At 43.5% G+C, this 12,987-nt stretch overlaps 1 protein-coding gene across 1 annotated transcript; it reads right to left on the reverse strand.

Moving 5' to 3' along the window:
- Positions 1-733: 733 nt before the first annotated feature.
- On the reverse strand, positions 734-11,423 carry LOC144500884 (EF-hand calcium-binding domain-containing protein 6-like). Its single transcript, XM_078224364.1, has 5 exons — positions 11,305-11,423; positions 10,940-11,183; positions 6,409-6,578; positions 4,212-4,377; positions 734-1,033 (listed from the first exon to the last, which is right to left on the reverse strand). The coding sequence occupies exons 1-5, from the start codon at positions 11,385-11,387 to the stop codon at positions 815-817; spliced, it is 882 nt and encodes a 293-aa protein (XP_078080490.1). The 5' UTR covers positions 11,388-11,423; the 3' UTR covers positions 734-814.
- Between the last annotated feature and the right edge of the window lie 1,564 nt (positions 11,424-12,987).

Genomic DNA, 12,987 nt, shown 5'->3' on the forward strand with positions numbered 1-12,987 from the left:
CCTATCTATCTCTGTCGTAAATACAGTCAATGACTTTGCCATACACAGCTGTGGAGGCTATCAGTTACACAGATTCACCACCCTCTGGCTGAAGAAATTCCTCCTCATCTCAGTTCTAAAGGGTCATCCCTTTACCCTGAAGCTGTGCCCTCAGATCCAAGTCTGTCCTATTAATGGAAACATTTTCTCCACGCCCATTCTATCCAGGCCTTTCAATGTTCTGTAAGTTTCATTGCGATCCACCCTCATCCTTCTGAACTGCATTGAGTACAGAATGGTATTGAATGGTACCATCCACAATGGTATTGAACCCATCCCAAATCATGGGGCTGAAAACACAGACTAATAACCACAGCACAAGTGTCTGGATGCCCCTGCTGGGAATTTCCTCAGGTGACACCCGCAGATTTTATAGAGTCAGGCTGGAATTCCTGCCATTTGTTCTTTTTTCCTGAAACGTTAACTTGTCACTTCTTTTCTTAGCCATTGTGCCTGACTTGCTGAATCTATCCAGCGTTTTCTGCCGTTATTTTAATATACCGTGCGACATTCTACATATTTACAATCCAAGATCCCTTAAATGTCAAATTAACAACTCATTTGTGAAGTTAAATGAGGATCCTCATTCTAGGATTGTCCAAAAGAATTCACCCAAGACCCTGAAACCAATGATTGTCATAAAACTGCATTGTCCCAGTATTAACTTAAACAACAAATCAACCAAAATATAAATGGAATAAGATTTTTTTTTAAATACAGAGGAATACACCAGATAATTAACAAATCTGTAGAAACTGAATAAAACAAGTGATATTCATGGAGCCTTGAAGATTTTGTTGATAATATTTGAATATTTGATTTTGCCCTCCAGGTTTTCGTCATATGTTGACATCATGTGATAAATCTCATCTTCATCCAAGACTATATTACAGAGTCGAAGAACAGATCGAAATTCGGGCAGGGTGAGAAATCCAGTACTGGTACAATCCAGTTTTTTACACACTCTTTCCAGTGTTTTCCAGTTGCCAGCCAGCTATAGGAGGGGGAAGAACAGGACAATGGAATCTTAGAATTAGAAATTGCATTCATTTCAGTAACTATAACCAGATCCTGCAGAATCAGCAACATTTGAAATACATTAGCACGTTACCCTCACACTGCATAATTGAATAAACCAATACCTTGAAGCTTAAGAAGGGTTAGACCAAAAATCTTAACCTGTCTTTTTTAAAAAATCACAAATGATAATTGACCATCCCTGAATGTTTTTTTCTGATCTCCAAGATTTGTAATTTTTCTTCTAATTTCTACAATGGTACCTTTATATTTTTACCTGATTAGTAGTGCTAAATGTCTACAATAGCATAAGACCACTGCAGCTTCAGTTTAATATAACAGTGAACTAACTCCTTTTTAAAGCTAACTTCAAGTAGCCATTAGTTACGTGGGTGCGTGCAATCTGCAGTGAGACTCATGAAGATAAAGCAGGTTGCAGACTCAATTATCGCTTTACACCAAGATGTCAGATTTGAGTTGGGCGGGAGAGACAGGAAAGCAATTGGCTTCCGCTTTTGCAGAAACAAAATCTCTTGAATCACAACTGAGCAACACCTAACAATTTATTTTAATGGTTGTAAGGTGGAGACAGGCATGGTCAGCTGTCAATCCCTCTCTCTCTCTCACGGTCAATAAATCTGCCAATGTTAAGAGTAACCATTTGGACAAAGTATTGCAAATGTCAATGCCATCCATAGATGGCGTTAATAGGATTGAGGGTTATAGGTAAGCCTATATATAGGCCTAGGTAGGTCGGGACATGACCGGCGCAACTTGTGGGCCGAAGGGCCTGTTTTGCTGTAGTTTTTCTATGTTCTATGTTCTAACATGCAGCAGGACAGTGGTTAGCACTGCTGCCTCACACCGCCAGGGACCCGGGTTCGATTCCCAGCTTGGGTCACTGTCTGTGCAGAGTCTGCATGTTCTCCCTGTGTCTGTGTGGGTTTCCTCCAGGTTCTTCGGTTTCCTCCCACAGTCTGAAAGACGTGCTGGTTTGGCCATGCTAAATTTGGCCATTGGCCATGCTAAATTCGCCCTCAGTATACCCGAACAGGCGCTGGAGTGTGGCGACTAGAGGATTTTCACAGTAACTTCATTGCAATGTTAATGTAAGCCTTCCTGAGACACTAAGAAATAAACTTTATACCCCACTATGCAGCATTATATTCAGCGGAGAAGTATCAGTAACAGTAGAAAATTCTGCAAAAAGGAATCAGTCAATTAAAACAGGAAGCTGATGCTTGGGAGGAGTAAAGGATTATTAAGTCACTTTCTTTACAGTACTCACTAGAACATTGCACTGCCACTTTTAAGATATAACAGACTTTTTTTAATTGTGGGCATTACAGGCAAGGGCAGCATTTGTTGACCATCCCTAACTACCCTTGAATTGAATGGCTTGCTAGGGCATTTCTGAAACTGGTTAAGAATCAACTCCATTGCTGTGGATCTGGATTCAGATGCAGGCCAGATCAGGCGAGGATGACAGAACTCCATCCCTAAAAGGGACAAGCCTAATGGGCTTTGGCGACAGTTGACGATAGTTTCATGGTCACTATTACCGAGTCTAACTTTACATTCCAGATTTCATTAACTGAATTAAAATTCAAGCGGCTGCCACGGTGTGATTTGAACCCATGTCCGTACAGCATTAGCTTGGGTCTTTGGATTACTATTTCGTGACATTACCACGACCCCACCATCACCTCATTTAATGGACAAAAAGGGATATTCAAGTAGTTTCATTAGTTTTTACAACCTATCGATCACAGATATGTTTATACAGCTAAATAAGTATTCCAAATTGCCCTCAACTTCACAGATCAGTGAATAGAAATTAAACCTGCGAGGAACATGCCATTTAGGGAATGGGCTTGATTCTGTCACTCACCTGTTCCTCCAATTTTCATCATATTGTTCTGATTGGAAACACACTGAAGTTACAGTTGCAAGTGTGAAGAACTATCCTGCACCTTTCTATTTTATGAAATGAAAAATTAGGGGCTAGAAACACACCATGGGCAATGGCACACAACCATAGTGTCTACATAGCCCCTGATATTTAATTCCACTGACTATCCAAAATTTAATTTCTAGAATCAATCATAGAATCCCTACAGTGCAGAAGGAGGCCATTTGGCCCATTGAGTCTGCACCGACAACACTCCCACCCAGGCCCTATCCCCACATATTTACACTGCTAACCCCCTGTGGTGAACCATAGTTGGTTACCACTATGAGTGCTGAGCCATGGATGGTCAGCACTATGGGTGTTTGTAGATATGTTACTGTTGTCACTGTTGGGGTTAGGGTTGGGCTGTTCTACCTGTTGATATTGTTCTGTGGTACACTCCAGTTGGCTCCGCCTACCTGGGGAAGTATAAAGGTCACTGCACTGCCTGGTGACCCTTTAGTCTGGGATTGTATTGTATATAGTGTGCTCCATTCTTGTTAGTAATAAAAGCCTTTATTTCCCGGGTACAATCTAGCCTCCCGAGTGATTTAATCGCGCATCACCCCCCCCAACAACAATGGTCAATTTAGCATGGCCAATTAACCTAACCCGCACCTCTTTGGAGTGTGGGAGGAAACCGTGGCACCCAGAGGAAACCCATGCAGACAATATGCAAACTCCACATTCGGCCCATCGAGTCTGCACCAACCACAATCCCACCCAGGCCCTATTCCCATTACCCCTCATACTTACCCTGCTAATCCCCCTGACACTAGGGTTAATTTAGCATGGCCAGTCAACCTAATCTACACATCTATGGATTGTGAGAAGAAACCAGAGCACCCGGAGGAAACCTAAGCAGACACGGGGAGAATGTGCAAACTTCACACAGTGACCCGAGGTCAGAATTGAACCTGGATCCCTGGCATTATGAGGCAGTAGTGCTAACCACTGTGCCACCCTAACCCTCGGTCTGTCTCAAAAAGATGATCAGACTAACGAACCGGCTGTGATATGATTCTTGTATTTGGACTGTTGTTCAGTGTTCTCTACAATTTAATAAATAAATTTTTCAACTTGAAGCAGATTGCAACATGAACCTGCCACATGCTGTCAATCTATTACAAAATACTTGGCTTGTCACAAGGTAAAATACAAGATCGGCTGCAAAGTCTGGTGAAGGACTGTGCAAATGTATTACCTTTCTTCGAAGCTTCTCAGTGATAGTGTTCAGACCTTTATGCATGGATTCCGTGTACATTGTGAACTCTGGCTGTTGTTGTTTTTGGTTTGGAGTTTTCAAATTGTTAAACCTGACTGATCTCCTTCGGTCTTCAAACGGCTGAAGAAACTCGAGATAAGAAATCCTAAACAGTATATATGTAATTACTTCAAAGAAAAATCAACTCTAAATTATACCAATGCACAAGCTTCAACTATATTTTTGACTAAGGTCTGAAACTGAGACAGTTTCACTGAAGCTTGAAAAAGCTACAAAGTTTTATACCACAATTAATTGAAGTCGCAGTGGTTTATTCAATAGTGCTGGTTCTGTGACCAATTAACTATCAATAATTTTTTAATACATAATTTTTGATCATTGTAGTGCATAAAGGAATGCTGAGAACTGCATGTGGCAGCTATAAAAAATAACCCACAGTCCAAAGATGTGCAGATTAGGTGGATTGACCATGTTACATTGCCCCTTAATGTCCCAAGGTATGTAGGTTATATAGATTAGCCATGATGGATTGTGGTGTTACAGGGATAGGGTGGAGCAGAGGGCCTGGGTAAGATATTCTGTCAGAGGGTTGGGGCAGACTCGATAGGCCGAACAGTCTCTTCTGCACTGCAGAGATTCCATGATTTAAGATATTGATAGGCACTCACCCTTCAGACTGGTGAGATGTGCTGAGCGATTGGGCTAACCATTGAGTCTGTCTGGCTTTCCCCTCCATTTGCCCTGACAAAAGGTAGCTTTGGCTTCCAGTGACAACCACTAATGCTAAGACCGCATTCCCAGTTCTCTCTGACATCCTCCACCATATAAGGTGATCTTTAATTAAGAGCAACCCGGGCTGCTCCTGACGTTTGATCCTTGCAATGGTTTCTCTTCCCACTCCCACACCATTACCTCCGCTGTCCCCCTGGGATCTATCATTGACCCCTTCCTATTTCACATCAGCATGTTGTCCCTCAGCGACATCATCCAAAAGCACAGCATTCGGTTTCACATGTACACTGATGATAGCCAGCGCTATCTCACCATGACGGTACTCGATCTCTCCACTGTTGATAAATTATCAAACTGCTTGTCCATCATCCAATACTGGATGTGTAGAAAGTTGCTCCATTTAGACATTTGGAAGGCTGAAGCTATTGTTTTCAGTCTCTGCTCCAAGCTTGGTTCCCTAACAGCTGACTCCATCCCCCTCGTATTTTGCTCCTGTAAACTCTCTGGAAATGTTTTCTTACATTGACCCGAATTCTCTGACCTCACCCCGGGGCTGGGATTCTCTGGTCCCTCTGCAATGAACGGAGATTTGGCTGAGCACCAAATTCTCTGTTCTAGCTGGTAGCGGGACTTGTGAGACCGGAGGATTCCAGCCATTAACGGTGCTACATGATTTATGCCAATGTTCATAGATCACAGGATCCCTAAAGTGCAGAAGGAGGCCATTTGGTCCATCGAGTCTGCACCAACCACAATCCCACCCAGGCCCTATTCCCATAACCCCTCATATTTACCCTGCCAATCCCCCTGACACTAGGGTCAATTTAACATGGCCAATTAACCTAACCTGCACATCTTTGGAATGTGGGAAGAAACCGGAGCACCGGGAAGAAACCCAGGCAGACATGGGGAGAATGTGCAAACTCCACACAGACAGTGACCTGAGGCCAGAATTGAACCCGGGTCCCTGGCGCTGTGAGGCAGTAGTACTAACCACTGTGCCACCGTGCCACCAGTTGTAATGTCTCAAAACTGCCCGAATTGCATTTTTTAAAAACAATTTACCACTGATAAGAATACTGACATGTCATCCTTTTGTCTCTGTTTTTATCTGTTTGTCCCCCTTTACATCAACACACGGCAAGCACCAGGATCATGTCCCTCCCCGTGAAGAAATGGCCAAATTCTGCAGACGCATTGGAACCTCCTCCCCATCAATAAATAAAAGGTCATAAATTAGATGTGTGAATTTGTGCCTGTGAACTCACATCCTGCTGCTCCATGAAAAATACATTGATGAATCTAGGCTATTCCCTAAATATTAATACACCTAGGTATACTTTTGTGGATCCTCATTCATCTCTGTATCAATGCAATTGAGATGGAACGCTGCAATCTGAGGAGGAAATCGTTTCGAAACCCAGACAACTGGACACAAACTAACCGGTTCTTTCCATGGTCAAACTTGTTGGCGATTGTCTCACAGGCCTGGTCATTCAGTGCCTCGCAAAGGTCCATCAGGGTGTCTCTGAACTCTTCCTTGGTAACAAAACCGGTATTAAACTGATCCAACTCGTGAAAGTTTGCCCAGAGGTCATCTAGCAAGAGGTGAACCTATGGTAAGATGGTAATCGATAAGATCGGAAATCAGGAGAGGACGAGCAGATTTGCTGCACAAAGAATCTCTCAAGTGTGAATTAAAGTCAGATTGGGCAGTAGCTGTATTGTGTTTATTAAAAGAATTGTGGGTTTCTTTTTGGCTTCTATCTATTTTTATCTAACTACTTGTAATGAAAATCAAATCACTTTAGTGATTTTACTGAGAGGTTTTAGACTCCTAATGTCCAACTTGCCAACCAGCTTGTGTTATAAACCCGCTGTGAATCAGCTGAAGCTATAATGATTACAATTGGAGTGTGATTTTGTATCATTGTGAAGTCTACTTAAGAGGATTTAACACAGAGCTAGGTCTATAAGGAAGTGCTTAAAAATCTGCATTACATTCTCATGTATTAGTTATTTTAGCTCCACAATTATTTATGTCTCAAAACACCCAGGGACTCTTCCCATTGATCCACTCATCTGCCACCCACTATATTTAGCAGGTGATAGGAACTTTTATAGAGAAGGTCCAGAGATTTAGGGGAATGTTGTCAGGAATGGAGAATGGCCATGAGGAAAGAGGCTGAAGTTGGTTTCTTTGGAATTTGGGGGAAATTTAACTGAGGTATATAGGGGCAGCATGGTGGCACAGTGGTTAGCACTGCTGCCTCACAGCACCAGGGACCCAGATTCGATTCTGACCTTAGGTTACTGTCTGTGTGGAGTTTGCACATCTTCCCTGTGTCTGTGTGGGTTTCCTCTGGGTGCTCCGGTTTCCTCCCACAGTCCAAAGATGTGCAGGTTAGTTTGATTGGCTATGATAAATTGCCCCTTAGTGTCAGGGGGAGTAGCAGGGTTAATACATGGGATTATGGGGATAGGGCTTGGGAGGATTATTGTCAGTGCAGGCTCGATGGGTCAAACGGCCTCCTTCTGCACTGTAAGGGTTCTGTAATATAAAATTATGAGTGGCTCAGATAGGGATCTACTTCCATTAGCAGAGGGGCCAATTACTAGAGGTCACAGACTTTGTAATTGGTAGAAGGATTCGAGAGGGGTTCAGGAGAAATATTTTCACCATGAGGGTGGTGGGATCTGGAACTCACTGCCTGAAAAAGTGACAGCGGCAGAAGCTCTCATTGCATTTAAAAAAGCACTTGGATATGCACTTGAGGTGCTGTAACCTACAGAGCAATCAGCCGATAGCTGGAATTTCGGGTTAGATAGTATGGATGTATTCAACTAGCACACACAGAATGGGATGATTGGCTTCCTTCTCTGTGCTGTAATTTTCTGTGAATCTATAAATATATTCAAAGTACATTATTCTATTATATAATCACAACAAATAATCATATACTACGTGAGTTGATTTATCTTATATACAGTAGGTTTCTAAGCTCGTAATTCACTTAACCAAGGCCAGCTGAAGGACCACACTATCATTAACTATTCATTTCAAAAACTGGAAAAATCGAACTAAGTAAATTCTTATAACATTTCTTGACATCTTTATCAACACATTAAACAACATGGCACAATATCTTTCATCGCCACACCAAATGAAGCGCAAAGCTAGCAGCAAGTGATTTCAAAGCTCACAGGTCAGATGAAGCTCATGGATGGTAAGGATTCTCAGGTGAGTTCATGGTCAACCGAGCTGTTCAATTATTTCTGGCACTGATTCTTACTTTCAGTCATCCAAAATTCTATACGTTTCTAATGTGAGTATGCCAATGATACCAATTCTGAATGGAAACATCATGGGGAATAGAGTTGGTTTTCAATAAAGTCTGAGATCATGCACCAACCGACTCAAGAACAGTTTCTTCCCTGCTGCCATCAGACTTTTGAATGGACCTATTATACATTAAGTTGATCTTTCTCTTCACCCAACTGTAACTGGAACACTATATTCTGCACCCTCTCCTCACCTTCTCCCCTTTATAGTCTATGAACGGTATGCTTTGTCTGTATAACACGCAATAAACAATACTTTTCACTGTATCTCAATACATGTGACAATAATAAATCAAATCAAAAAGAATAGAATTAGGGTACATCACCCTGTCTTATGCTATATCTATCTTGTCCTACCTCTTATGCTGAATCTAAGTATGAGGGGTATGGACAGGGTGTGTAAGGAGCACCTGTTCTCCTTGGTTGAGGGGTCAATCACGAGGGGGGCACAGTTTTAAGGTAAGAAGCAGGAGATACAGAGGGGATTTGAGAAAAAACATTTACACTCAAAGGGTGGTGTGAATCCAGAATGCACTGCCTGGGAAGGTAGTCGAGGCTGGAAACGTTAAAAAGTATTTGGATGAGCACTTGAAACATCACAATGTTCAAGGATATGGGAAAAGTGCTGGAAAATGGTATTAGAGAGACTTTAGTTGGCGATATTGTCGGCGCAGACTCGATGGGCCGAAGGGCCTTTTCTGCACTGTATGACTCTATGGGCGGAATTTTCCTGTCCGCCTCGGGAATCGCAGTGGGTGATTTGATTTATTATTGTCACATTTCTTAACATACAGTGAAAAGTATTGTTTCTTGCGTGCTATACAGACAAAGCATACTGTTCATAGAGAAGGAAACTAGAGTGTGTGGAATGTAGGGCCTGATTTTACCATTGTGTTGCGCCCGTTTTGGGGTGCGAAAACTTGGTAAAGTCGGGCGTGAGACAAATAGCGCGATCCGTGCCCACGTCCGCGCAGATTCCCACTTTACCAAGGCCTGAAAATGGCCACGATCGGAACTGCGCCCGAAGCGGGCGTGACATCAATTTAAAAATGCATTTGCATGCATTTAAATTGACTTGATGAGCTGGACGCCCGACTTTACCAGCATTTCCCCCTTTACCATCGTGTTCGCCCGTCCAGATTCGGCGCAAAACAGGCATGCTCGGCAAAGATCTGTTTCAGGCGCTCCAGCTTCTGAAAAGATAAGTTCAGAGTCTCTGACTCAGGTTGGTGGTGGTGGTGGGGGGGTGGGGGGGGGGGGGGGGTGGGGGGGGGGGGGGGTGGGGGGGGAGAGGGGTAGGGGGTGGGGGGGTTTTGGTGGTGGAGGGTGAGGATCATTCTCTGGTGAGGGGGGAGTGGGGATGAGGGAGACCCGATCATTCTCTGGTGAAGGGAGGCAGGGGAGGAGGGAGGTCCGATCATTCTCTGGTGGGGGGGAGATGGGAGCCCACAAGGTTCTCTGGAGGAGGGGGGGGGGGGGGGATTGGTGCAGGGGGAGAGGAGGGAGGCCAGATCATTCCCTGGTGGGGGGGAGGGGAGGAGGAGGGCCTGATCGTTCACTTGTTGGAGGGAGTCGGTGGGGGGGAGACCAGATCATTTTCTGGTGGTGGGAGGTGCGGGGGAGGCTCGATCATTCTCTGGTTGGGGAGGGGGAGGGAGACCAGATGGTTCTCTGGTGGGGGGGGGGGGGAAGAGGGAGGGCCAGATGGATCTCTGGTAGGGGGGTGGGGAGTAGGGAAGGGGTCCGCTGCCACTCTCCGGGCGATCGGTGGGGGTGAAAGGGGGAATGGGGTCGCGATCGGTCTGGGTAGCGGGGGGAGGTGGGTGGATAAGGGGGACAGTTATGTTGTGGGAGTGGGGTGATATCTGTGGGGGCCATCGCTCCTGCTTTTTGCTCCCGGGCTGCTTTTTCTGCTTTTTGCGATGTGACAGGGATGCGTTTTTCAAATTTTTTAAATTGCACATGTGCAGTTGAAGGCTCCGATCGGAGCAGCAGTGTTTCAGGTGCAATAAGCCCCGCCCACAGCGCGATTCAGATTCGCGACTTTTTTTCAGGCTGAGTGCATATGGGGGAGCCTGGGAGCAGGTTTCCAAGTCGGATCTGAATTGCGCCCAGATTCAGCACTTAGAATCAAAATGGTAAAATTGCCCCCTTAGTATTACAGTCATGGCTAGGATGTAGAGAAAGGTCAACTTAATATAAGGTAAGTCCACTCAAAACTCTGACGCCAGCAGGGAAGAAGCGGTTCTTGAGTCGGTTGGTACGTGACCTCAGACTTTTGTATCTTTTTCCCGAAGGAAGAAAGTGGAAGAGAAAATGTCTGGGTTGCGAGAGGGCCTTAATTATACTGGCTGCTTTGCCGAGGCAGCAGGAAGTGTAGACAGAGTCAATGGATGGGAGGCTGGTTTGCGTGATGGATTGGGCTACATTCAAGACAGGTGGGACACGGACCATGCAAATGTCCATTGACCTTGGGCGGGATTTTCCAACGCAGTCAGAAAATCCCACCCTCTGACTCTAAGTGGAATCTAAATAAATATTGACCACAATGGTAAATAAAAATGCTGCATACAGATTTATCACTGACAATTAATATAATATACATCAATTTCATAACTGAAATATTCCTCCACCTTAGCTTGCAGATTATCCTCAATGATCTCTGTGTCACAGTTTAGCTTTCTCGATCGGATTAGAAAGTCACTGTCCCCTTTAACTGGTGGACATATTTTTGCATTTGGGAAGCAAGCTGACTTGGGCGAGAATCCAAAGTGTCGAACAAATTCATAGAAATCCAAAGTGTTGTCCTGACTGGTAATTAAAGTGTTCCACAGCTTTCTGACTTCATGTCTAGTGATTGGTGGCTGGATGTCAAACCTGTGCAAAACAAGGTAAACGCTGTGAACGAGTTAAAAAGGGGGGGGAAAATAACTGTTGCGACTATGAAATTGCAATCCCATTAACTTTAATAGGAAAAGCAGGAAAACATTTCCTTAACTGCTTCAGTAGCTGGTACATTGACTCAGGTGAAAATCGTCTGGTGTTCATTTTATCCAGCTTATTAAAGCTTTGTTCCACCATTTGGTATTGTTGCTTCACAAGATCCTGTATAATACTGGAGATCTAGATGGAGGAAGTGATGGTGAAATGTTAGAATTTGAGTTATTTCACATACTCTTTTCATACTCTGCCAGAACCAACTTCCATTGAAAAGCATGGGTTCTATTATTGATAGCCACTCAGTGCAGGAAGAAACCAAAGCCAATCTTTACTTGGAAATAATCACAGAGTGAAGCACGATAGGTATATACTTATTACTTTGACTCACCCCCTCTGCCAGGAGGTATTCCTTTATATGTGTTCAAGTAACCAAGCAATGTTTTCTGGTTGTATATATTAACATCAATCGATACAATTAGCAGCCTGCACTTCTAGTGATCCAGTCGTTAAAATTATACCTCAACATTGAGGTTGACATTGTCATAGGAAAAGCACCCACCTACCATTAGGGCATGCATCAGAAATGAGAGAGTTTATTAGCAATGCATACTCAAGATTTCTCAAACTGACAGAAAACATCAAGCGAAGCTGAGAAGATTGTCAGATTAGAACAGCTATCAATATTTGGCTTAACTTTATCTTGTCAACTCTCTCCAATAACTCTCCACAATAGAGTCAATTTTCTGAAGGCGCATTCCTACTACACAGCTTCATTCAACAGGAGTCCGTACTGGGAAATGGTGAGCTCACCCCCTGCAATCTCCCACCATTTAATAGCTTATGGACCTTATTTAACCAATAAAAGAACTTGGATATTGGATCTATTGGATGGCCTACCATTAATAATGAACATGTCAAATAAGCTCTCACTCTACCCAAGTCCTTCTGTCTGAAAAATATAATAACAAAGCTGGTACAGCGCATCAAATACAAACATTTCAAATCAAAAACAGTAGCTCTAAATCTTTACCTGGTCAGTTGTTCTTCCTAAGCCATGCTCTTTGTACGTTGAATGTTCATTGCTGAGGTTTGTCATCACAGACTTGTCACACAAAAGACTCTTTGCACCTTTACTATCAAGCAATCAAGATAAATGTCACTTAGCACTTGATCTGTTACTGCATTTTAAATATTAGTGATAAATACGAACTAGGAGCAGGAGTAGGCCTTTTGGCACCTCAAGCCTGCTCTGCCATTCAATAAGATCATGCTGATCTATTCGTGGACTCAGCTCCACTTACCTGCCCGCTCACCATAACCCTTAATTCCTTTACTGTTCTAAAATGTATCTATCTTTGCCTTTAAAACATTCAACGAGGTAGCCTCAACTACTTCACTGGGCAGGGAATTCCCTTTGGGTGAAGAAGTTCCTCCTCAATTCAGTCCTAAATCTGCTCCCCCTTATTTTGAGGCTATGCCCCCCCTAGTTCTGGTTCCACCTACCAGTGGAAACAACTTCCCTGCCTCTATCTTACCTATTCCCTTCATAATTTTGTACATTTCTATAAGACTCCCCCTCATTCTTCTAAAGTCTAATGAGTATAGTCCCCAGTCTATTCAGTCCCTCCTCATAAGTCAACCCTCTCAACTCCAGAATCAACCTAGTGAATCTCCTCTGCACCCCTGCCAATGCCAGTATATTATTTTACAAGTAAGGAGACCAAAACTGTACACAATGCTC

The sequence above is a fragment of the Mustelus asterias genome, chromosome 11 (assembly GCF_964213995.1).
Source record: "Mustelus asterias chromosome 11, sMusAst1.hap1.1, whole genome shotgun sequence".
Taxonomy (NCBI): Eukaryota; Metazoa; Chordata; class Chondrichthyes; order Carcharhiniformes; family Triakidae; genus Mustelus; species Mustelus asterias.

Coding starts and splice junctions, on each gene's coding strand:
- LOC144500884 (XM_078224364.1), bottom strand. CDS start 11,387: ATGGTGGAACAAAGCTTTAATAAGCTGGATAAAATGAACACCAGACGA. Junction 4,378..6,408: donor TTTGACCATGGAAAGAACCG/GTTAGTTTGTGT, acceptor TATACTGTTTAG/GATTTCTTATCTCGAGTTTC. Junction 1,034..4,211: donor CTGAGAAGCTTCGAAGAAAG/GTAATACATTTG, acceptor CCCCTCCTATAG/CTGGCTGGCAACTGGAAAAC.